This window comes from Parastagonospora nodorum (assembly GCF_000146915.1).
Source record: "Parastagonospora nodorum SN15 chromosome Unknown scaffold_13, whole genome shotgun sequence".
NCBI lineage: Eukaryota > Fungi > Ascomycota > Dothideomycetes > Pleosporales > Phaeosphaeriaceae > Parastagonospora > Parastagonospora nodorum.
In genome coordinates, this window is record NW_001884561.1 from 132,230 (window position 1) to 156,783 (window position 24,554).

At 51.6% G+C, this 24,554-nt stretch overlaps 11 protein-coding genes across 11 annotated transcripts; 5 read left to right on the forward strand and 6 right to left on the reverse strand.

Moving 5' to 3' along the window:
* Positions 1 to 40: 40 nt before the first annotated feature.
* On the forward strand, positions 41 to 3,428 carry SNOG_08526 (hypothetical protein; the record flags this gene model as incomplete). Its single annotated transcript, XM_001798785.1, has 4 exons — positions 41 to 617; positions 699 to 1,501; positions 1,751 to 3,149; positions 3,201 to 3,428. 4 exons carry the CDS (start codon positions 41 to 43, stop codon positions 3,296 to 3,298), a joined length of 2,877 nt encoding a protein of 958 aa, XP_001798837.1. The 3' UTR covers positions 3,299 to 3,428.
* An 872-nt stretch (positions 3,429 to 4,300) lies between these two features.
* Positions 4,301 to 5,372, reverse strand: SNOG_08527 (hypothetical protein; the record flags this gene model as incomplete). Its single annotated transcript, XM_001798786.1, has 2 exons — positions 4,301 to 4,358; positions 4,474 to 5,372. 2 exons carry the CDS (start codon positions 5,370 to 5,372, stop codon positions 4,301 to 4,303), a joined length of 957 nt encoding a protein of 318 aa, XP_001798838.1.
* A 2,447-nt stretch (positions 5,373 to 7,819) lies between these two features.
* SNOG_08528 (hypothetical protein) lies at positions 7,820 to 8,854 on the forward strand (the record flags this gene model as incomplete). Its single annotated transcript, XM_001798787.1, has 1 exon — positions 7,820 to 8,854. One exon carries the CDS (start codon positions 7,820 to 7,822, stop codon positions 8,852 to 8,854), a length of 1,035 nt encoding a protein of 344 aa, XP_001798839.1.
* An 844-nt stretch (positions 8,855 to 9,698) lies between these two features.
* Positions 9,699 to 10,544, forward strand: SNOG_08529 (hypothetical protein; the record flags this gene model as incomplete). The annotated part of the gene is made up of 1 exon (XM_001798788.1): positions 9,699 to 10,544. One exon carries the CDS (start codon positions 9,699 to 9,701, stop codon positions 10,542 to 10,544), a length of 846 nt encoding a protein of 281 aa, XP_001798840.1.
* A 393-nt stretch (positions 10,545 to 10,937) lies between these two features.
* On the reverse strand, positions 10,938 to 13,713 carry SNOG_08531 (hypothetical protein; the record flags this gene model as incomplete). Its single annotated transcript, XM_001798789.1, has 4 exons — positions 10,938 to 12,079; positions 12,259 to 12,297; positions 12,666 to 13,529; positions 13,647 to 13,713. 4 exons carry the CDS (start codon positions 13,711 to 13,713, stop codon positions 10,938 to 10,940), a joined length of 2,112 nt encoding a protein of 703 aa, XP_001798841.1.
* Positions 13,714 to 15,900: 2,187 nt separating this feature from the next.
* SNOG_08532 (hypothetical protein) lies at positions 15,901 to 17,142 on the forward strand (the record flags this gene model as incomplete). The annotated part of the gene is made up of 2 exons (XM_001798790.1): positions 15,901 to 16,770; positions 16,843 to 17,142. 2 exons carry the CDS (start codon positions 15,901 to 15,903, stop codon positions 17,140 to 17,142), a joined length of 1,170 nt encoding a protein of 389 aa, XP_001798842.1.
* A 112-nt stretch (positions 17,143 to 17,254) lies between these two features.
* SNOG_08533 (hypothetical protein) lies at positions 17,255 to 17,776 on the reverse strand (the record flags this gene model as incomplete). The annotated part of the gene is made up of 2 exons (XM_001798791.1): positions 17,255 to 17,518; positions 17,594 to 17,776. 2 exons carry the CDS (start codon positions 17,774 to 17,776, stop codon positions 17,255 to 17,257), a joined length of 447 nt encoding a protein of 148 aa, XP_001798843.1.
* Positions 17,777 to 18,272: 496 nt separating this feature from the next.
* On the reverse strand, positions 18,273 to 19,346 carry SNOG_08534 (hypothetical protein; the record flags this gene model as incomplete). The annotated part of the gene is made up of 1 exon (XM_001798792.1): positions 18,273 to 19,346. The coding sequence occupies one exon, from the start codon at positions 19,344 to 19,346 to the stop codon at positions 18,273 to 18,275; it is 1,074 nt and encodes a 357-aa protein (XP_001798844.1).
* Positions 19,347 to 19,830: 484 nt separating this feature from the next.
* SNOG_08535 (hypothetical protein) lies at positions 19,831 to 20,321 on the forward strand (the record flags this gene model as incomplete). The annotated part of the gene is made up of 2 exons (XM_001798793.1): positions 19,831 to 19,884; positions 19,947 to 20,321. 2 exons carry the CDS (start codon positions 19,831 to 19,833, stop codon positions 20,319 to 20,321), a joined length of 429 nt encoding a protein of 142 aa, XP_001798845.1.
* Positions 20,322 to 20,688: 367 nt separating this feature from the next.
* Positions 20,689 to 22,728, reverse strand: SNOG_08536 (hypothetical protein; the record flags this gene model as incomplete). The annotated part of the gene is made up of 3 exons (XM_001798794.1): positions 20,689 to 21,441; positions 21,477 to 22,194; positions 22,283 to 22,728. 3 exons carry the CDS (start codon positions 22,726 to 22,728, stop codon positions 20,689 to 20,691), a joined length of 1,917 nt encoding a protein of 638 aa, XP_001798846.1.
* A 938-nt stretch (positions 22,729 to 23,666) lies between these two features.
* On the reverse strand, positions 23,667 to 24,239 carry SNOG_08537 (hypothetical protein; the record flags this gene model as incomplete). Its single annotated transcript, XM_001798795.1, has 3 exons — positions 23,667 to 23,932; positions 23,956 to 23,998; positions 24,201 to 24,239. 3 exons carry the CDS (start codon positions 24,237 to 24,239, stop codon positions 23,667 to 23,669), a joined length of 348 nt encoding a protein of 115 aa, XP_001798847.1.
* Positions 24,240 to 24,554: the final 315 nt, after the last annotated feature.

Below are 24,554 nucleotides of genomic sequence, written 5' to 3' on the forward strand. Positions count from 1 at the left end.
GAGGCTGCCGAATGTGCATGCTGACGGATGTGGAAGATCGATGCGAGAGACCGTCAGGGCTCTCAACACCACCTTCGCTGCGCCCAACGTTCCCTCCCCCCTACCCGACGACCTGTGCGCCACCATCGAGAACTTCCTCGAGCGCTATGACAGCATCGACGACCACGACTCCCAGCGCTTCCACGAGGACCTCCACACCCTGTACCAACGTCAAGTTGCGCCGAGTCCAGAGAAGCACGGCACCTTCCTGGCCGTCCTGCGCTGTGTGCGACCCGCCATCATTGGCGAAGCGCGGCTGACTACGTGGTGGAGCCTGGTACTGAAGCCCACCATAGATGCGCCAGGCCACAAGCGACAGGAACTCGAAGATGCGAGGGAATTCGTACTGAGCATCCTGGTGTACGATACGGAGTCAGACAAGGACGGAGAGCATGCGCGACTGTCGAAGCTCTTCACCAAAAGGATATTGGATGCCTATCTTGCGAGGACCAACGTGCCCCTTGTGACCCAGGACGCCATCTCACCAGGGAACGAGCTACTCGCGCAAGAGCTAGAGTCAGTTCTGGTAGCCTTCGGGCGCAAGATGCCAAAGGTGCCTTCACTCAACACACAAACAAGTACATCGCATAGCTAATCATTCCAGGCCCTTCTACTTGCTCTTGACGAGCTGTTTGTGCAAAAACAGCATCGCATACAAGCACTAAACCTGCTCAGCGCCTTCGTGCGTCTGCAGCCTCCTCATCTGCATCTCGTCCTTGAGACCCCCCTTATCCAGCACCTGGAAAAATGCCTCCTGATCGACGCATCCTCCACTGTCATCGAGCTCGCTCTCGTAGTCCTCATCATGTTTTTGCCGCACATCTGTGCATCTTTACTTTCGGATCACCACCTTCCTAAGATGTTCTTGATATATTCTAGGGTTTTGTGCTGGGATAGGCTGGGTAGCGCCGAAGAGCCGAGGCCAGACGATCCCAACGACGAGGACGACGATAGCCAAGAAGAGAGCGAGAATGACGAAGGAGAGTCTGAACAAGCATGGGAGCCAGTACTGCAATCCATGGAGTATCCTGATTCGTCTCCGCCGACACTCATGCATTATTTCACCTTCCTGTATGGCCTGTTCCCGTTGAACTTCATGAGCTTTGTGAGGAAACCAAGAAAGTTCCTCAAATCGCTAAACTTTCCGGGTGCTCGCGACTTTGACCTCGATCAAGATCTGATTCAGAGTCGCACAGAACCGTACCGCCGCGTTCATTTGCTGCATCCAAACATGTTCAGCACCACCGCTGAAGATGAACTGCGCGAGAACAGATGGCTGAAGAGCGACCCTGCCGACGTTGTTACGGAATGTATGGACCTCTGCGTAGCCGTCTCGTCTACACTGGAGGATCCTGGTCCACCACCAAGCGCTGCACTGCCAGCCATACCTGTGCCACCCATTCCTCAAGACTCCACGCAGTTCAGTCTTGACGACGATGGCATCACAGCCAACGACTCTAATGTGAGCTGGCGCAATACTCAATCGACCGTGTTCGTATCCCCAAGCGAGGGGCCTGATGTGCCGCAGACATTTGACATACCACCCACATCCAAAAAATCGCCCTCACCATTACTCCAAGCTCACGACCCAATGGACTCACCGACACTCCCACCAGCTAATGAGACTAAAGCACATGACTTTTTGGGAGCACCATTGGCGACATCGCAGGCACACGTCGCAAAGCAACCAAGTCTAGATAACTTTGTACAGTCTGTAACGACTTCCAATTCACCGACCAACAACAACTTCCGGGGCCAGACAATGGCTTCCCTGCAGCGAGAGATCATGCTCCTCCGTAATGACCTCAACTTTGAACGTTATCTGAAGCTACAGCATTTGGCTCATATCGGCCAGCTACAACGCAAGCACATCAAGGAGGCGACTGCCGAAGCAGAGACTCAAAACCTGATCAACACGAACAAGACGCTAAAGGCACGGCTCGCCAAGGCCAACGAGTTGTATGCTCAGTTAAAAAAGGAAACGCTCACCAGTCGAAACCAATCTAAAAAATGGGAAAGCGATTTGAGCTCCAAAGTGCGGACATACCGCGACAGTGAGAAGACTTGGCATAGCGAGGAAGACAGCCTGCGCTACGAGCTCCAGCGGACGAAATCGGACTATGAGCATCTGAAGCAGATCGTGGAAAAGGCAGAAGCAGAACAGATCAAAGCTCAGCAGAGAACACGAGCCCTGGAGTACGAATTGGAAGACTACAGCAATTTACAGCGGGATCTTGAGGCAGCGCAAGAGAAAATCATGACACTAGAAGATCAAAGGAAGGAGCTTCATGCGCTGATGCAAGAACGTAACGATTTGCGCAATGATCTCGAGATTTCCAACATGCGCCTGAACAGTCGAGAGCTGGAGCGGGAACGCTCTATCAAAGCCTACGAACGACGAATCATGGAGCTCGAGACACGCTTGCAAATGTCCGAACGCAACACTGGTAGGCCAGGCCAGCTTCCTTCTTCGGTGCAGCAAATGCTTGATTCAGCACTTGCAGCCAGTCAGGCCAAACTGCAGCAGCTCAAGAAGACACACTACCACTTGCTTGAGCAGCATACCGAGCTGCAAATGAAGTATCACGATCTTGAAGCCGAGCACGAAGCCGAACAAGGTCGGTACCGCAGCCAAGAGAGGTCTGGCCATCTTGACTTCGAGAAGGCGCGTCTCGGACGCACTGCCAGTACAAGTCAGCGACAGATGAGCAATAATCACAACTCGAGATATTTACCTCCTCTCGTCACTGAGGCATCACCAAGCGAGGAGCGTGATCAGTTCCATGACTATCAATCTCCGAACTCAGTCACAAGTCCAACTTCAAACGCGTTGCCTGGCCTTCCAGCGCGAACAGAGCCCGGCCAAAAAACACAGAGGTCCCACACAGCTCCCTCACCCTACCCCGGATTCGGCGGCAGTTTTGCTGGGCCAGACTTCTCCAGCGCATACGATTCCTCACTCAATGCGCAGTTTCAGAGTCAAGCCCAAGGCAGCGCAACCGCCCAATCCAGCGGAAAGAGCAGCTACTCTGTCGACACCGAAGGTAGTGCAAATAAAGACAAGAAGGATAAGGTAGATCCGAAATCGGAGGTGCGGTACTACGGCCGTGGTGAGTATCTCGTTGCCAATTTGTGGAACATCGGCGCTAATAGATTGATAGGTGGCGCGCAGAACATCAGTAAGAAGAAAGACAAGGACCCAAAGAAGCCTAGCTCATCGAAGACTGGAGGCTTTCGCGGACTGAAGGGCATCATGTGAAGTGCTGATATCAGCACTGCTATGTTTCTTGGAGGGCGCGTTTCAGCTCCATCGACGCATTCAGTCTCTTGCATTGCGCCATCTGGAAGGCCTGTCTTTTTGTTCATAGCACAATTTTGGATACGCGATCAATAGCGCCATCCCCGCCATATGTTGCGTGTCTCTTCTTTCTTCAAGCATTGCGGAGTACGGCGCAAAAAAGCATTTTGCATGACGTGGAGGCTGGGTTTCTTGTACCATGGCGTTGCATACCCACCCACCATGGATACCAAAACATGTACTACATACGCTTTGAGATGTCTATGCAGCCATCGCCAGATTCGAATCGTTTGTATTTTAGCCCCACTCAGTAGCGTGAATACAACCAACTTACAATCTCTACACCGCATATGTTCAGGTTGTTCTCGTGACCGACACTGGTTAGTGAATTCCAGCTTTCCAACGCTCAATCTCTAACACTAAATTTAAACTCTTTCTTTGTGGGCGCCAATCAACACGCAGCCCACAATGCCTGCCTAATAAGCCATAAACCCTGCTTATCGAGTCGAATCTTACGGCCTTCCCCCACCGAGATATCAAACCATCGATCTAATCGATCTCATCTTGCGTCGTCGAGACGGAAGCGAGAAAGTGACAGGGTGTGGAGTCAGATTTGCTTTTTGCTGACTTCGGGAATGGGCTTCCGGAGCCGGTTTGGATGCGACTTGCATCAGCCTCGTGGACCCTGGTAGTTCGCGGGGGTGGGGGAGGGTTGGCGTGGGGTGAAGGATCGCGTGTGGATGTGGTATCTGTGGATAATGGCATACACAAGTAAGTACAGTGGAACGAGCGATGGGATGTTTTGGAGGTCGTAGGGGTCGGTCATAGATTCAGTGGTTGGGGTGAACCGACGAAAAGCAAGCAGCATGCGGATGCAGGGCTGACAACGTTGACACCATTGTATGATGATACAACCAATTCCCTAGAGTCTCATTGCGCGTTTACGTACACTATAAGTGCGGCTTATCTGATTTGAAGTAGGATACGACCCGCAATTGTCCGTTCGGTCGAATTGAGCATCCTATGTAAGTATGTACTCCCGCACGTGCCTGCAACGAGTCTTTCGAGCTAGAAAAAGTATGATGAGTCAGTTTCCAGCAAGAGAGTATGCAGATTTACTGGAAAGATTGACTTACAATAGCGTATGCATAGTCTTCACGTAGTCTTTCATTGCTTCGCCTCTCCCATGATATTGGAAGTACTTCTCCAAGCCTTGAATGATACTATCGTCTGTTCGCGAGTAGTGTCGGACAGGTAGATACACCTTCGCCACCGGCATGGTATCTCCAATACGAAACTCCATATTGTACAGAATTCCGGCGGTCCGATGGCCGGAATGTTTCAGTGGCTGGCTCAGCGGAACAAGGCTGTCAAACAAAAGGTCCCAGATTCGCGCGAGATCTCTCAGCCCGCGAAGCAGGCTCGAATTGGCTATACGACCGCCCAGAGTCATGACGCTGATGACAGAATCGAAAGTTGTTTCACGGCAGCGGAAATAAATTTTCAGCCGGGACTCCAGGGGTTCGATGAGGTCGATGGCAAGCATCTCATGTTCCAGAGTTTCGTTCGCTGGTTCGGATGCGAAGTCACAAAAGGTAGACCAAGCCTTCACATTGTCTCTTGTGACGAAAGGTGCAGTATGTATGGCTTCGGAGAGGATGTCCAGGTTTGAGCGATGTTCAAGTCTTGCTCTGGTCTTGGGGAAAAAGTAGGATTTCGCTGTGATCTCCAATGGTGAGAGATCAAATGCATAGAAGATGTTGGTATTGTGGTCGGTCAGATCAATGATATCACTGGAATGTATGGTAGGGCTATTGATGAAGGAATCAGCAAAGTGACTGTGCCACTCTAGCCTCGCCTCCGGTAGTCGCTTGACTAGCTTCTGGTGAAATGCAAGGCCGGCCAGGGAGTTGCTTGGATCAAGCGCAGTGCCCGCTTGCAGCCCAATGGACTCGATGGAGTATCGTCTTACTGGAGGTTTTTCGCCGGTGCCCCAGTCCCAGCTCAATTCGACCGGGTTGCCATCATCTGTCATGAAGCTAGACCACACAGGGTCTTTGCATGTAGCTGTATCCCGCGAAACACCCAAAAACGGTGCGACCACCTCAGCAAAGAATCTCAGATCTCGTTACTAAATGTGGGCGCGACTTCGTGCGGAACGGCTTGTGTAATAGCATTCTGAGGCAGACAGTGATTTGCTTCGGTTTTGGCCGTACGAGACCGCAGTGGGGACCATTGCGTGCTGTGTTGAAGAGGAGCGACGAGGAAACATCGATGACCACGTAGGTCGTATTAGACATGATCCTCCTCCATTTGACTCTTTTCGTTCTACTCCGCTGATTCCGTTCCCACGCGATGACCGTCATCAATCTGGGACACACTCCTGCCTACGGCACGGACGCCTCACACCAAGTGACACACTAAGCAGGTAGTCGTGATTCTTCCGCATCGAACAGCCGCTACATCCCCGCGCAGCTTTTAGAATGTGATGTCCGATACCTGAGGATTGTGGTCCTAGCTTGCGGCGGGTGCAGTGGTGATTCGGCGCAGGCGTCGTTGCTGCTGGGGCACTACTTTGGAAGCTAACATTGCAGATGCGCATGGAAAATCTGCCCAGAACTCGGTGCACAGGATGAGTTTGGTGGCTGCATCGGCCTTCCTGCATGTTGCCGAACTCTCTTAGTTGTTGCTGTAGGCTACTAAGTTAGCGCATCTTTTCCCCGGGGAAAGCTATACCTAGTTCCGAGTACTCCACTTCTTCCATGTACGGGCTATTGGGGTACTTGGCGTGTGAGAGCTAATACCGTTAATGCTAAGGGTTTTGTCCAGTCCGTCTTACTGTAAACAGCGCGGTAACTGCCACGTTATCGCACTTATTTTCCGCAGCCCGGACTCAATGTTGCGAAGGACCCCTGCAGTCCGACGTCCAAGATGACTGAGGCGTCGACTCAACGGACGTTCTGTCAGAGCCGATCGGACCCATTCGGAGCGATACATCCAGCAAGCCTGCTTCCTCCTCCGACAGGCAGCAAGCCTGTTCCCTCCTTCGTCCTCAGTCATGCAAAAGAATAACAAATCTCAACTAACATCGTAGTATTTACCACTTTGTTCAAAATCTGTTGCACGCCAGTCATTACGTTCAACATGAATCACACGCAGATCGTGCTGGATGAGTGGCATCAATTGACAACGTTGCTGAACAGCAGAAAGACGAATCCCATATCGCTTACGGGAAAGGGCCTGACATTTTCACAGGTGATTGCTGTCGCGCGGTATGTTTGTCACGAGATCTCACAAAGCTCAACCTGACTTTGGAACCGTAGGCACTATGCACCAACATATACAAGCCCGGATGTGGTGGAGTCCATGGAACGCAGCATGCGAATGCTCGGGCACAAACTTGCTAATGGGGAGGTTATCTACGGTAGCAACTGCCGGAGTCCAATGCAAATCGTCGACTAATTTGTGAAGGTGTGAACACCGGCTTTGGAGGTACTGCGGATCTTCGGACCAAGAAGGTCATTGAGCTACAGCGTGCATTGGTGAGGGAGCTTCACTACGGAATTCTGCCTCCAGGAACCAGAGACTATGTACCCGCCACAGTAGAGTATACTGAAGGTCGACATCGCCATGATTTGTTTCTTGAAGCCAACAATACTCAGCTGTACTTACCGTGGTCTTGGACACGCGCAGCGATACTCATTCGAATCAATTCTCTAGTTGCCGGTTGCTCAGCCATTCGACCTGTCATCACGGAGAGAATGCAAGACTTGTTGAATCATGACATCATCCCGATGATTCCCCTCCGTGGCAGTATCTCTGCCTCAGGTGATCTGAGTCCGTTGTCCTACATTTGCGGTGCTATCCAGGGGAAGTCAACCATCAGGATCCTGAGCAAGGAAAGTCTAGATCTTTACGCGGATACGGCTTTGGCAAGTAGAGGACTGGCACCGGTCACACTGCAGGCGAAAGAAGGCTTGGCTATCACAAATGGTACGACGATAGCAGCAGCAGCTGCTGTACTTGCTCTCCATGACACCCATGGATTGGCTCTTTTGGCTCAGATATTGACCGCTATGAGTGTTGAAGCGTTGCTTGGAACTACAGAGAGCTTTTCTCCTTTTTTTGCCGAGGTTCGGCCTCACCCTGGACAAGTGAGTTTCATACAATATTCAATGCTTTGGTTTAACCCCTGAAAAGATGCTAACGATGGCTCAAGATCGAATCAGCTCGTAACATTCTGGCCTTTTTATCAGGATCCAAGTTGACCCAGGTCAACAATGGCGCCAAAACCGCATTGCGTCAAGACAGGTATTCCATTCGTACTGTACCACAGTGGATTGGTCCCATCCTCGAAGATCTTGTTCTATCACATCAGCAATTGTTGATCGAGTGCAACTCCGTAACCGACAACCCTTTAGTGACTGCGCAAGGAGAATTTCTGCACGGTGGCAATTTCAAGCGAAGGCCGTCACCTCAGCCATGGAGAAATCGAGACAGGGCATACAGGGCATTGGTCGCATGTTGTTCTCACAGTGCACTGAAATCATCAATCCTGCAACAAACAGAGGTCTACCACCGAATCTTGTAGCTGAAGATCCAAGCACCTCCATGATCTTTAAAGGCACAGATCTCAATGTCGCAGCATTGACTGCTGAGCTAGGCTTCCTCGCAAACCCTGTGAATCACGTTCAAACCGCCGAGATGGGTAACCAATCACTCAACTCGCTGGCTCTGATTTCAGCCCGTTACACGCACACGGCGAACGAGGTCTTGTCGCAACTCATGGCCGCACACATCATTGCTCTCTGTCAGGCGCTGGATCTTCGAGCTATGCACATGCAGTTCGTAGAAAACTACAGAGCCGAGTTTTTCCAGCTAGTAGAAAAGCACTACGAGTTGGGCGGATCGCTACAAAACTTTGACGGCCCTTTGAACAACAAGGAACCAGTTCATTCGAGCCCTGTCCCGAACGTATCAAATGGCCAGCCGGAAGCTCGGGCAAAGCAATCAGAGTCCATTGCCATCGACAGTCTTTCGAATGTACTCTGGTCCCAACTCTTGAAAGCTTTCGATACAACCACCAGCCTGGACGCCGACGAGCGTTTCCAAGTCATAGCTAAGTCGCTGCGCTTGATCCTCATTGACGATACCGGCTTCTCGTCGACCTCCAATGTGGTTGAAAAGACGGTCGACTTCACCAAAGAGCTTGCAGCCTCGCTCCGGACTGCCTGGTGTAGTCATAGGGACGCCTACCTGGTGCATGGCGACGCTTCTCCGGTCCTTGGTCAAGCTTCTAAGGCCATGTACCGTTTCGTGCGACAGACATTGAAGATTCCTCTGCTAGCTACGAAACAGCTCAAGACACCTAGTTCAGAAGAGCTCGTCAGTGGTTCTGGATTTTATGGAGAACAGGCTCCGACTGTAGGATCTTACACGGGTATAGTGTATCGTGCTTTAAGGGATGGGGCTTTAGCCAAAGTGGCCGTTGATATTGTAGATTTGTCACTCGAGTAAAAGTCGACTAGAAAGTAATCTCATACAGATCCTGTTATATCATAACGCAAGTTGCTGTCATACCGTCTCATATCTGATCAAGACGCCCTGAAAGATAGAACTCGGAAGATACACACCGATACTTTTAACCAATTTTATCAACCGCCTCCGTATTATCTAAGCGCTATGGTCCAAAGCATATCTGAGAGAATTACAAATATACGAGGATGCAAATATAGTGTTTAGCACCCGCTGTAGGTCAGCTCGGTGGAGCGGGTGAAGCTTCGTGCGTTCAAGACTCGAAGACCGGGTTAGAATACCCGGCCCTCCTGAGAACACTGCCATAGACTGACGTACAATACCGAGACGCTACCATAAGTGACCTAACCTGAACAGCCTATGAGACCTTGAAGCTACCCACAGCAACGGTCGGTGAGGTTCCGGATTTCACTATTGGTTCAAAAACTGGACGCTAACCTTTTGTTGTATGGTGCTGTCCTTGAGCTCGGGAATATGAATCGGTCCGTTTGAGAAGACAGCTGCAGGTGACGCTCCCGCAGAAGACTTTGTGCATTTGAGGAGTTTAATGCCGCTCAGGCTCGGGGAGAAGGGTCGGTCCTTTAAACGGGGTAACCGCCGTCAGGCTCGGATCCAGGACTTCTCCGCTCGGATGACGTCTGTAGTATGTATACTATAAACTTTATGCTGTCCTTCTATCTATATTCAACGAAGTTCAGAGCTGCAGGTTCCGATTTTCTCCACTGCAGCTGCGTACGGACATCACCACATTCACCCGCTGCCACTTGGAGTTCTGGATCACACTTAACGCCCCGGTTGTATACGACTAAACCAAATTCGGACCGTCATGGAGCATGTTGGTGATGATATGGCTGCCATCAATGCCAAAGGCGGACCTCTCGCCTGGTTCGACAAAAACCCCACCCTGGACGTCATGTCTCGTGAACTTCAACAGCTTCTTAAGTCGTACAGCGGAATCAAACAGGATGAACTTCTCGATCACGTTGTCAAAATACGCGAGGAGGCTTGGAAGATACACCCGTATCCATGCATTGGGCAATTCCTCTTCCTGGAGAACAATTTCGGGGAGAACGATGAAGAATATAAGGAAGTTATACAACGACTTGGTAAAGGCCAAAAGCTACTGGATATGGCCTGTTGTGTTGGTCAGACTATTCGTACCCTGGTGCATGGCGGAGCACCGTCCGAGAACACATTCGGCTGCGATCTCTACCCGGAATTTATCGAGCTTGGATATGAACTTTTTCGAGACCACCGTACACTCAAGACTCAGTTCCTCACTGCAGATGTCTTTGATCCAAGCTCGGCTTTGACGGAGATAAGAGGCCAAATGGACATGATATTTGCCGGTGACTTCTTCCATCTGTGGGGTTACGAGAAACAGGTCGAGGTCTGCAAAATTGTATTCGCCTTGCTGCGTCCTCAGTCTGGATCGATGATCTTGGGTCGTCAGTTCGGCGCCGCGGATCCGGAAGAGAAGCAAGGACCCGTTGGCGTTGGCATGATGTTTCGGCATAACGTAGAAAGCTTTGAGAAGATGTGGAGAGATATAGGTGATGAACTCGGCATCAGAATTACCGTAAAGGCAAAGTATGTATTCGTTCCTGACCGCCAGCAGCTGTTTTGCCAGGACAATGGCAAGCGCTTCTCGTTTGTAGTTCGCCGCGACTAGTTATTCGTGTCGCTATGTAAATTTCAGAAGGTAGTAGAAGGTTTGCAGGATCGGTCACTGTGTTGAAGCGAGGAAAACGAGATGATGTGCTGATGTATGGTTGATCGAAGTAGGTAGAGCGTGCGGTGATGCCTGCAAAGAACGGGAGCACAGAAGAGGACGAAAACGGCAGAAGTGGACTTAAGGGTGAAGCGATGCTGGGAGTATTGAGTTGAGCACATAGAGTCTAAGAAGGGTCGAGAAATTTATAGTTTTCATACTCGTAGAGGATGTTGATATTCGTTAAGGCAAGCAAATAGTCTATCAAGATGCTTGCACAGTTGTACTGGCTATGTCAGCCTATTGTTGCTATCCTTGAAATATTCTCAAAGTCAGAGAGCATTCTCTCGGTGCTCATTTGAGGTAAACTCTTCCGCCAAGGTGCGTACGTTCTATACCTTGCTTTCCGTCACCTTCCTTATCCCAGGGTAGCTCTGGTGGTGCTCCCATCTTCACGTCAACGTTCGCCTGAACGTTCTTTCCTTTCAACACTTGTACCAGCCTTTCCTCTACCGCTTGCTTGATGATGGAAAACAAAATGTCTTCACGCAACAGGCCATCCCGCCGTCCCCTTACGACTCCTAGGCCGAGTCGTCGCGGTAAGCCCCATGGGTATGGGGCACTCCAGTCGGGAAGAGCAATAACGACGAGAAGCTTCTGTAAAGCTGGTAAAAGATTGAAAATGCTCAGTAGTGGGGAGAACACAGAATCAGGGTCACCCATTTCGAAGTAATCCTGGTCATCTGGGAAATCGAAATCGCTGAGTACCTCATACATCTCCCGATTGACAATGTTCCCGATGTGCAGGCGAATCTCGAGCTCTCGCAGGTTTACACAGGAGCCAAAAAGGGTTTCGAAAGCTGCATTGTGATGGAAGAACTCAGTGCCCGACAAAGTGAGCTTTTGAATGTTCATACGCCCATTTGCACCAATATGTTCAAAGAATTGTTGGTAGCCCGTGCTTTTTGAGCTGAGGACCCGGAAGTGGTTGAAAGCAAAAAAGAAGGCTCTGACTTCTTTGCGTAGCTCGCGGCTTGTCCGGGACAGGGCGAGGAGTTCACTGGCGGCTTCTGGCTGAGAGTAGAGGGCGGAGAGAGATGGAAGGTCTGTGTAGGCCGATGCCCAGAAGTCCATGTCTGTCGGATATTCCCTCTGTAGGAGTTGGTCGGTATGAGACATTGCAAGTTTACCATATTGGGCCACGACAGGAACATCCCCTATAAGCAAGTAACCATAAATCTGGTTCCTGATCTCGCCTGGCACGTCAAATATTGTTCTTCTGTCGACTTTGGGGATGTCCTCCGCATGCTGTTGTACCAGAGCAAGTAGGGCATGAACGAATTTCCACTTGTGGGCCCAATGGCTGACATCGAGCTGTCGTTCGTGCGCTTTCCTGCGGAGTTGGACAATGGTAAGGCGATACAGGCTTGGATCTGTAAGACGCTTCGAGAAGGCGACTTGTGGCTTGCTGGCGATTATCGAGGGCATTACAGAAGCTGCGAAGATCACTATGAGTGGGAAAGATCGATGAGAGGATATTGAGGACGTAATCCGGGGCATTTATACATGTGAGGGCCGCAGTGAGTTCGATGTGACGACATATATTGTGAATGGGAGATTGCAAGCGTACCGAGAACGTTTCTCTTAAACGTGACATCGCGAACACTACTCTTACCTGTGACATCGCCGCTGACTTGTCGTTTCAGATTGAACCCTATAATTTTGTTACAAAGACGAGGGTTTGTGAGGTAAAACATTGTGTGGCCGAGAGAGCCTTTGAATGATGGCGCATCTACCCCAACGCTGGCTGGACAACTCAGGTGGCAAATATCAAATTCGACCCTGAAAAACTAATAACATATCGACAAATAGAACGATCGATGTCCGCACATTTTTGCTCGATTTGTAACATGTTTGTGCAAGTGAGCCTGTTGCTCTTGTGAAAGTGAGACCTCTTATCGCTGCCTCACACCAGCGCAAACGTCCTCGTCTCTGGCGTTGCCTCAATAAATGAAGGTATCTGCCACGCCAATCCATCCCAATGACACAACCCTACGCGCTTCCACGTATCTCCTCCCTCACCTTCTGGCACAATCACCAGGCACACTAACATCTTTGCAGTATTATCCTCCGCAACTACCAAACAATGTACATCCAAAGGCAACTCTACCACTTTATCGAACATCCATCTTCCAGTGTTGAGTCTTAATTTCGCCTTGTCCAAGCGTTTCTGCACGGAACTTTTGAGATCCAGGGCGGTAAGGTGGTAGGGGAAGAATTGTGCTGTGACAACTAGACGTCCCTTAAGTCCTGCTTTGTCTGGTAGTGGCTGAACTTCGACAGAGTTGAGGTTAAAATAGCAAGACTCAAGGTCGGTGAACTTGTGCTGTAGCGCGTCTTGTGGAGGCCGTTCGCCCGGTAGAGAGTTGTGGTAGTACACGCGCTCTTGGACGCCTAACCACGACCACGATGGCGCAGTGAAGCCGTTGTCAGTCTGGAGTCGTGGAATCGTTGGGCCGAGCCACCAGATTAGTTGCCGCCACAGCTGGTCGTGCCACATTCCAGCGATGGGTTCTTCATTAAGGATAACTTTGAGTGGTTCAATGATACCTGCCAGTGCTATCAGTCTGTCATCTGGTTTCGTGAGTACTCGAGCCGAGTAGTTCTTGATGACCTCCAACCACGTGTCACAGATTCTCTTGCGCAGTTCATGGCTGCTCAAGGATCCAGCTAACGTTCTACGAAGCAGCTTTAAAGCCCATGCTTCTTCCGGATTCGCCTCGTCAAGAAGCGAAATCGAAACAGGAGAGGATTCACAGGCCGAGGACGTGATGCAGTCCCAGTAAACCTCACCCTTGTCGTAGTAGATGATGCGCTTCGATAGAAGCTGTTCTTGCAGGATCCATCCGCGAGTGTCCAAAGTACCCTTCGTGCGAGATCTTCCGCCTACAAGGCGATTTTGAGGGAATATATATTGAATGTCCTCGGCTTTTACCGATGGGTGCTCGAAAAATGGCACTTGGAATGGCCTGATACACCGCGCAGTTCGCCCCCGAAACATACCTTGAGCATGGTCCTCTGCGTCAGCCGCGGCGATCGTGACTACTGCGTTACTGAATACGCTGCTCATCTTCGAAGCTTCGGCAAGCTAATCATTTGGACTGTCCTGTATTATACACAGCACATCGATCCAGATGTAGCAGAAGCCTAGGGCTTGAGTAATGGAAATTGCGTCGAGCATGACCTGCGATAGCTCGCTAGGGTCAATCCCATTCTGCCGCTGTTCAAGATTGGCAAGGGTAGTAATGGGAAGACTAGTTGACCCCCAGCGGTGACTCAATGCAACATACGCTCCTAGGACAGAGATATTCTGGACCAATTTTGGATGGTTACCGACTCCCATGCTGCTGATGTCCAATATTCTTGTTGGAAAATATGCTTGGACTAGGCCACGCCTGCATTGAGCATGCTCTCTCATACATGTTCCAAGCCAGTAGGTGGCCAACTCAGTGGCCGCTGGAGATGACGTGGCAATATCGGGCAGCAATCGGATTCTCTTCAATGTCTCATGTAGACTCACTCCACATTCTACGTTAGAGATAGGGCCCAACTGGTTGGAGTGAAAGTCTGATAAACACTTACTGGGTACCGATCGCAATGGTTGCCGAATCTCTTGGTCTCCGAAATCGAACACAAGCTCTCCGTCCAAAGGATTAGTGGTGTATGTCGACGTGCCAGGGGCGTAAATGATAGATTGCCCACAATCGTCTAGTAATAGGCAGAGACGACAGGAGCCATTGTATGAGTATCTCGAAGACTTTGCAGAGAAACGCCCTGTGATCAACGCTTGAGAACAGTCTTTGCAAAGCTCGTGTGTCGCGTCAAGGTACACTATGGTAACTTGGCCCGATTTGTGTCGGATAGGTACCACGGGAGAATTCGACAAGGAAGCTAGTAGGTTAACGACCTCATTAACTCTTGACTTGGGGAATTTAATATCTGCAAGGTCTGCACCATGCATTAATAATAACTTGTACATGGCGGACGAGGTTGCACTTCGAAGGGCCTGCGCTAACCATCCTTGTACTAGAACGTCTCCAGGAACAGTGAGCCTCATCAATAGCTCAATTATATCGCCTCGTCCCGACTCAGAAGCATATAGGAACGGGTTCAGAAGCTTGTGTGCTGAAAGGCCGTATCGCACTATTTTCCTCATAATTTGGGAGAAGTGCGCCCCGAGTTTAGCATATGAAGAAATTGCTTGCTGATCCAGAGCCTGCGCTGCGTCGAACAACGGAGTGAAAACACTTGAGATGTGCCCCGGTGTCAAAGCTGTAGCTGGGAAGTAATTCAGATAGGGGCCTTCCACGAAGTCATCTTCAGGTTCCGAGCCAAGTATTCGATGGACGAGCTGATGACCAGCCCAGTAAGCGCATACAATCAAGTGGATGTCTGCACCCCCTTTGACTAATGAGATCACCTCCTTGCTATCGAGTTTCGCGCCGCTATAACGTATCCTAGACGCCATCAGCCTTGCCAATTTGAGCGTCTTCGTATTCCATTGCGTCTTCATGTCGTCGTTGTCGAGGCTCGGCTGCAGGTAGAGCGCTCTCGAAAATGAATCAAGGCAGAGGTAACCTGTCTCTGAGCTAGACACACTTCGAAAGCAGTAATTTTTAGGGTGGTTAACGAGCTCGGTCACGCCGCTGATCACTCACAGCACTGCCCCAGAGTTCATGCGATGACTTAGCAGCCGCATCTAAGGCTAGGTGGCGCACATGATGTAAGATGCCAAGCAGCAGCACTGTTCATTGGTGGCATGCACGCGATTGCTTACGCTTCAATCTCGTTGGATTGTTCCCACAACAGTTATTCAAGACCTTGACAAAATGACGTCATTGCAAATAGAGCTCTCGAGGGCATGTCCAACTCTTCGGTGGTTTCGCTGTGGCTGGACGCGAGATAGAAAAAGGATAGGTGGCCTGTTGTGGCGGTAGTAAATCAGGTAATTCTACCACCTAGCACGTGTAGAGTAGTGTGCTGACGATGTTCTGGCCCTTCCAAAGTCACATGAAAGCGAAATAGGGACGGAACGCGGGGAGGACCGTGACCCGTTCCTGCAGCCGTTAGCGCGGCGATCATCATCCGTACGTCATACTAAATCATTTGCTTGCAGCAGCTGGCATTTCTTTAAAGCTACATTTCTCAGCTCAGATCCTCCCTCATCACACATCAGAGTTTGCGAGATACCCAATTCGCTTAATTTCATCAGTTCCGCCTTAATTGGAACTCCACACATCTTCCACACATCACCACAATGCTTTCAAGACAAGCAATTCAGAATGCCCGCTTTGCGGCTCGCAGCGCTGGCCGCCCAGCCATGAGGACAGCGAAGCCTCAGTTCCGCGCACAACAGGCTCGATTTGACTCCACAGTATCTGGTGCAACCGCTGGCAACTCTGGCGCTGGCTCTCATGCAGCCATTGGCGCCGTCTCTGGCGCAGCAGCAGCCGTCGCAGTTGGTTACATCTTCTACCGCACTTCAGGTGCCCGCGATATCGTCCAGGCCTCAAAGACCACAAAGGCGTACGTCAGCTCAGCCACCCAGAAGATCAAGGAAACTACTCCCGAGCCTAACGAGGCACTCCAATGGCTACGGAATGCCGCTCAGAGCTACGCTGCTTTCATCCCTGGCGCGAAGGGCTACGTCGACTCAGCCTTCAATGACCTCGATGCCGTCCGCGAGAAACACGGCGATGAAGTCGATAGCATCATCCGCGAAGCCTACGGCGAGATGCGCACTGTCCTCGGTAACGGTGACGTCAGCCTGGTTACCGCACACAAGACCTGGGACGTCCTCACCAAGCACATGAGTCGCATCGCCGACCTCGCTGGCGACTCTGCACAGCAGATCATGGACAACCACCCACAGCTGAAGGAGAAGGTCGGTGGCAACTGGGACAAGCTCAAGGAATATGGCGACAAGTACGGCCCCAAGGCCAAGGAGGAGGTCGATAGGACATGGAAGCAGGTCGGCGACGTCATCAAGACTGGCGTCAACCCCGCGAACATTGAGAAGATCAAGAGCATCGTGCAGGAGAAGGTCGACAAGCTCAAGAAGCTCGGCGACGAGGCTTGGGACAAGGGCATGGAGCAGGCCAAGCCCTACCTCGACAAGAACCCCAAGGTGCAAGGAGCTTATTGAGCAGAACGCTGATGCGCTCAAGCGGTTGGTGACCTGCACCAGCAGCTCTTCCAGCGCGTCAAGAAAGCTGTTGAGAACGGCGACACCGGTGATCTCGAGAGCTACGTCAAGAGCGCGACAGACAAGGTTAAGGACTCTGGCTTCGGTGGTCTCGACCAGTACCTGAACAAGATCCCCGGCGGCGACCAGATCATGCCTAAGCTCAGCCAACTGCAAGACGTTGCATCGAAGCATGGCGACGAGGCACAGAACATTATGAAGAACGCCATCAGTGAGATCACCGAGGTTCTGAAGAAGAGGGGTGACGAGGCCGCTGAGCTGGCCAAGAAGGCTAACAACGATGCGAAGAAATAGATGGAGTTGTCATGACTTGATATGATCTTGTAACATAGTGCATCTAATGGCGTTTAATCATGAGTAGCGATCAATGAATCGGAATGTATGCCTTACCCGCTGTCTTCGCCCCTCAATGGCCCTGCTCCAATGACCCAGATTCTCTCTCCCATTTTTGCCTCAATTCCACCGCCTTCTCCGCATCCAAACTTCCAGCCGAAGATAGTGCCTCGTTGAACAACTCATTCTTCCACTCTTCCGCCCTGACTCCCGCACTCATACCACCAAGCTGACCTTGAACACCTTTACCAAAGCACCAGCCACCAGTAGGTCCAAGACCACTACCCACGCGATCTCGACCATTGTCAGAAAGACCTAGATAAAAGCCACTGCAGGCCTGAGCGACGTTACTAGACTGCATGAATGTGGGCATGTGGTTCGTGTGTTTCACCCCAGTACTGTGGTCGCGTACGGTCGCGTGTTGCTGCGGGATGATGCGTGCCGGCGTATTTGGATAGGTCAGCCACGCCGCGTTGGACTTGCTGGTGTGTACGACTGGCGGGCTGCGCGGGGCGTTGACATTGGTGTATCGAGTGCTGACGAAGCTGTGGTTCGGAGCTGAGGGAACGCTGGTTGGGACGTGGGTGTTTCGCATCATGTATTGTACGTAGTAGCCTGTACTGTTCGAAGTGGCTGGTATTGTTGTTGCCGCTAGGTGGTTGAGCGGCAGGCTGAAAATATGCTGTCGTTAGGAAATCTGGATCTTTCTACAATGGACCTATTGTGAAGTAATTCGGTGGGCAAACACATTCCATCTCTTTTGTTTGCGCTGTTAATGTATGATGGCTGCTCTAGCTCAGTTCCAAGCTGTTATTATCTTTCTGGCTTACCCTAGGTATGAAATATAATTGACCAGAATAAGATAATGGTTAAATGAAGGAAACGCGCAGCAGAAAGTGAGACTTGAAACAATTTGATGTTATATGTTATCTTTTTCTCGTCATGTCGTTAATTTCTTCGACGCGAGCATTGCTATCTACAAGGAATGGTATGGAACTTGAGCTTTTGAAATGTGGAGACACGGAACAAGAAAAGACAGAACAAGCAACATGTGCAAGAAGTTCGTAATGCATGTCGTGGAGTCAACCTTGTCACCAGCTGAACGAGTGCTGCAGAGGCCTAGGATCCTCGTGGGCAGTCTTGCGAATCGAGGCGAACACCGTCAGAAGCTGGGTAGCTTCAAGTCCACCTTGCTCTTGCCAAAAAGTCGAGTTCGTGGCCTGCTGCATTGCCAGCTCGTAGCAGGTGTCGAGAAGCGCATTGGTGCTCTCTGGAGAATCGCGAATGCGCAATTTCATCGCTACAGCCATTGCGAGGAAAACGTGATAACGCGCCATGGGGATCGAAACAGACATGTCCATACCCGAAGATGGCTGCTGCGGGTTCGGGTACACATTTTCGCACAGGCGCGCAAAAATTGGTGAGGAGATGTTGTACGTGCGGTACTGCAGGGACTCGATGTATTGAATAAACTCCGAAGTCAGGGTCTCGGCCTCAAACCGGCTGGGCAGAGGTGTGGTCACAAGGGCGCGGCTCCTATCAGTGAAGCTTGAGCGTGATGAACCCGGTGTTGGGCTCTCGGCGTGACTTGCGGCGAAAATACCTTGCCGTGGAAGTCGAGGCGCGGGAGCCAGAGGGAGCAGGTCATCCTCCACCTCGGGAATCGGGGACATAGCGTTTTCATCGCTACCACCTGATAGCGAGGTCGCGGAAGTTCTTCTTGAGTGACCTCTGCTGCTTTCCGTCCTCGGCCTCAGCTGGCCGCTACCTGCTTGAGCCATGAATTCCCAGGATGGTGCCGTGTGCGGCTCCATCGGTGAAGCAAAAGCTTTGTTGCCGGAAAGATGGTGCGACATTGAAGCATATTGCGCGGGGGCGCTCGTTGGGGTCATCTCGGTGGGTGAAGATGCGCGGGTGGCGATGGAAGAGCCTAATGAAGGTACGTCTGAATTCGGCGATGCCACGTTTGGGGCATGCTCACATTCATTGATAGAGATGGAAGGCAAACTGCCACCAGCAGAGAAGCTTCCAAGATCCAGATCATCAGCAGTAAATGATGCCGGTATTGTCGTATCAAGGTTCAAATGTGGTGGTGGTGTTTGCCAGTCAAATGAAGTTGGGGTGGTAGCCATGATGGTCTGGTCAAGAGACTCCATGCCGTGCATGGGAGCGTTGACATGAGCAGCTAGCTGTGCTTCTAGATGATGAATCCGGCCCTCAAGGGCCTCTCTGTGTTCTCTTTGCATGGGTCAATGAGGATTCTGCAATATGATCGCAAAGATGGCGATCCAGGTTCTTATCACTAACAATGCTACCACTTCCCGTGGTTTTTGCGTTCTCACACATTGCAACGTGAAGCGCTTACACGTTGCGCAAGGAGTTTCGCCGTCGCATCTGATCTTGCGTCGGCGGCACCTTTCACAAGCATTTGAGACCGACTTTCGCCTTGGCTGCCAGTCTTTAACAGCAGTTGGAGAGAAGCGAGCTGGACCTTCGCCAGCAGGGAGGGTTGCTGCATTTGTCAGTAAAGGACCTGGCTCCTCAAGTATTCTGGGGACGTACTGAAAGGGCACATCGTAGGTCTTGGTAGTCAAGGATTCCGCTCCGGATAGCAATATTCCCGAGAATTCGCGCACTTGTAAACAGACAATGAGCCTGCAGATATCAGGAGATGCGAAGGGGAGGGCGGAGGACGAGATTTGTGTTTGTTTTACAATCCGTCTACCATTGCAGTGACAAACCGCAGGGGGTGACTAATCGTGTAGGCCTGCCGTGAAAGGGCCGCTGGGGTCGCCCGCGACACAGATCTCAGACGCTTTGAGCTTCACCACAGCGCTGCGACGCGCCGCAAGACGTCCGCAAACCGCAGACGAGTCGAAGCAACATCCGAGTCAGGTGCCTCGTCTCAACCTGCCCGGCAGCTGGTAGACCTTCTGGAAGCATGCGCCTTGCAGCAATCGCGCGCGGAGAGCGGACTCCACTCCGCGCGTGCAGCAACGGCGTTGCACAGCCTTGCCGCACCCACGGCTGTCAAAAAGAGCCCGCAAGAGCCCGCAAGAGGGCGGAAAACAGCGGGCGGGCCCCGAAGTAGGTGTCGCATCGTCGTTACTAGCCACCGGGACAAGTCTGGAGACGTCTGAGGTGGACGGCTTGATGGACTTGTTTCCGTCAGTGTTCTTTGGCTAGAAGAGCGAGGCTTCTAGCGTCGCAACACGTGCCGCGTAAACTTGATATCGACAATCCATAAGCGCTCAATGCCTTCACTCGCATTTCTGAAGCTGTCACATCTTGCATCAAATGTTTTCGCAAGCAGCCGCCGGACCAAGTCACGCGATTTATCAACTCAGACGACTTCGGGCGACAACAACGGACGCGTATGCGCAGATCGTGAGGCCCCAAGACCGTCCTGCTGACTGCCCAGGCTTGCGACACGGCCGTAAGATGGGACAAGGGAGTTTGAAAATGTGTGATTAATTATGTACTAGAAGGTTATGTCGCAACGCGATTTCACGCGCGACACAGCGGACCATCTGTCGACTGCACGCCGACAATGCCATTGTCATCGACAACCCAGTCTTCACTACCAACGCCGTGGTGGACATAGAACAGACCGGTGGGATCAACCTGCTTCTTGATCTTGAGCAGCCTGGCATAGTTCTTGCCCCAGAAGGCCTGTTGCCAGTCTGGCTCGGCGATGTCCGCTTCGTTCCCGTAACTTCCACCGGCCGGCGTGACCTTGCGCAGCGGTGCTAGAATGTTGGTGTTGAGGTCCTCAACCGCAGATCTCCATCCAGCCGCAGTCTGCTCAGTCACGAGGTTGATGGCCACGATCATACTCTGCTCGTTACGGAATGCTGGGTTCACAGAGTTGATATCCTTACGCTCCTGCTCAGCAGCGTGTTGGTGGTACACATTGAGCATCAACGAGTTATCGACCGCGTGTTGCACAGCCGCGAAAGTCTGGTTACGGATCTCCTCTGTAGCCCAGTTCTCGGTAGGCAAGATTCTGTTCCCAGGTGTGGCACCAGCCCCGCCAACGAAGTAGTCGAGAGTTCCAAAGGTAGCCTGGTAAGCGGGGTAGAAGCTGTCATAATGGGTGACGTTGGCGTTGAGCTGGATACCGAGCGATGCGCACTTGTTGAAGAACGGCTTCAACAGAGCTTCATACTCCTCAACAGTCTTGTCGGTGGCGAAGAAGGGACCCATGGACCACATGTAGGTGCCGGGCGCGAGCTTCATCAGCGAAAAGTAAGAGTAGGTCTTAGCCCGCGTTGTATGTGGGGAAGTTGTCGTAGAAAAATTTTGAAGGCCTCCCAGAAAGCATCTGCAGAGACGGTCTCGGAGGTGGCAAGGGTCCATGTGCTGACAGTGACAGGAACTTTACGGTGGACCTTTACGACAGCAGAGGTGACGATACCGAAAGTGCCACCACCGCCACCAAGCAAAGCCCAGTATAAATCGCTGTTGACAGTAGGGGTTGCAGTGATGAAGCGTCCATTCGCGGTCACAACCTCAAGAGCGACGACTTGGTCGGAACCAACACCGAAAAGCTGCATAACAGGAGAGTGGCCACCACCTGCAGAGTAGCCACCATAAACACCGACAGTCGGGCAGATGCCAGCAACACCGGTGACACCATATTTGTCGGCAGCCGCGTACAGCTCGAAACCCTGAACACCAGCACCGACCTTGAACACTGGGCCCGAGTATGTGGAGCCTTTGTAATTCTTGACGTACTGAATGTCTTTGAGTCCGTGGGTCCAAACACTCAGAGCACCCTTTCCGACAGATCGACCATTGTAGTCGTGGCCGGTGTTGCGAACAACCAAACGAAGGTTCAGCGAGCGGGCCATATTGATAGCCAACTGGATTTGCGCGACATTGGTGACTTTGACGGCGTACTCTGCGTAGCCTCCCTGGGTGCACGTACCATTGGCAAAGTTACCAGATGCCGGGATCGGGCAAGTCATGCCGTAGTACAGAGGGTTCATGAGAGCGCCATTGTCCTCATAGCTGTGAACTGTTAGCATTGAGCCATCTCCCTGAACTTTGAACTTACTAAATCTCCTCCTTGTTGTAGTCCGCAACAAGGGAAGCGCACTTTCCAGCATTGTAGTTGTTGTACTCGGAATTTTTGTAGCAGGGCGAACCGATGGGAACAATCTTCTCCAGCGCACCACCAAGCAGAAGATCAAAGACACCCCAGACAAGCTTGCTGGGATACAGCAGATCTCCAGGCATGGTCTTGCATCGGAGAGACTTGCGCACACGGCGAGTGCGCGCGCTCACAGTCGAATTGGAGCTGTCGGCAAACTCAAAGAGCGAAGCATATTCGCTCACATCCGGGTTGCTCTGCAAGTCTGAAACAACGTTATCTGTAAGTTGAACAGTCTCAGTGTCGAACAGCGGAACATTGGCCGGAGTAGCATCAGAAGCAACAGTTTCCGCAGCGGGTGCTACAGACGCAGTGAAGGAGGGAGCGGCAGAGCTCTGTGCAGTCGCGATAGCAGCACAGGCCAAAGAGAGGGTGAACGACTTAGTCAACATGTTGAACAACCTGAAAGTTGTTTCAACGTTGATATTAGAGACGGATAAATTGAACAATGTCTCTGGCTGCCACGTTTCTGGCGTTCGCGTAGGTTTTTATACGACCTGGGTTTTACGCCTCTTTGCTGCATGTAAGCGGCGGCGGCGAATCATCCTACTCTATCGGCAGATGTGTATACCGAGTCGCTGGGTCGGGGTCTGCCCGATAGAACAGTAGGGATTCGTCCTTGCATGGAACCACTTTCTTGCGGAAAATAGCTGTGCGAGTCAGGAAGACCATTTCCAGATCACCATGCCGGCGTGGATGGGCCCAAGGAGATACTCGTTCAGAGGAACGCGGATGGTCGCTTCCTAGTTCAGCAAAGAACGAGCGAAGGATCGCATGCTATCGACCTTCATCCCGTTACACATGGGTTGCAGCGTGCATAATCACGCGATGTTTCTTCGAGCATCTCACTTTTGCTCCACGGACGCTGCTCACAGAACAGTTGACAAGACTGGGACAATGGCATGCTCAACAATCGCATCCGCTACAGTCATCCAGATCCCAGATGGAAGCCGGTGAAACTCAAAAGGTACGGCCCGCAAGGCATCCACAAACCGAACACCCCGCGGAGTGGGTGGCGTGTGCATGCATGTGTACCCTGGCCAGGCCTCATCCACCATCTCCAATCTGGCAGGTAGTGGGTCTACACAAGGCGGATGAATATCCTTGCACTACTTCTCGGATTTGTCATTGGCCAGATTTCAGGGCCCTGCATGAGGCTTCATCTCGCTAACATGGATGGGCCATCTGCTAGAATGTGGAAGTGAACGACTGTCCGGATCCATGGAACCGCTTCCTGGCTTCGAGTCAAGGAGTCCCGTTCACTCCACTTGTACACGGGAGGCGATCGATGCCGGGAGCATTCCGTGATAGCTCAATACAGGTCGCTGGGTCAGGCTGCGAAGCATCCCAGATACAACTTGCGACGAGATGTCTCTACACTCCTCATTTTGTTCTTGCCACTCTGAAACGCCTCATGCACCTCTATACCAATGGTGGAGCCGTTCATTCCGCCAGACACGGCAGGACGGGCCTGCATTACTAGGAAGGATTCACTCCCACGTCCGCAGACGACGCCACCATATTGCGGCTGCGGCTCTCGAGTGCTGAACCGCCGCGCTAAGTATACGAACGCGAACTTCTGCTTCGTCAACCGCTCTGCTGGGTCTGTAGGTACATACGCGCAAGCTTCCGGACGAACCAGAACTTGATCTCAGTACCTTGCTGCGTGAGATTATAGCAGAACATGCATATCTCCGTTATGGCATTGTTTTGAAGCGAGGTAACAGGATTCGGTGGTTGAGACGAACCAGTGAGCGCGTCCCAGGCTGACTTCGTGGGATGGATGCTGTAAAAGCATGTTGGCTTGGAGGAAAAAGCCCGCATCCCGCCTCTTAATGTAAAGACTGATCGACCTTCTACTCACATCGTGTCGTTCTACATTCGACTTCAACATCTCGAACATGATGTCTGCACCGGCTGGCGCTGGGCCTCCGCCAGTACCAGATATGTCCCATGTCGACCCTGGACTGCAACCTACGCTGATCGCTCTTTTGTATCTGTTCCCAGGCCTTGCGTTACTCGTGCTTCTCGTCCGATTCTGGAGGAAATCAGTAGATCACTTACTCGGCGGAGGTGGGTTTCGTCGATCTCATACCTGAAGTAAAGGCACTGACTCTTGTACAGATGATGCGATCATTGCTTTAGCATGGATATTGTCCACTGGGAACAGCGTGATCACGCACTTGTGTAAGAAAATGTTGGCTTATGTTGGCAATGA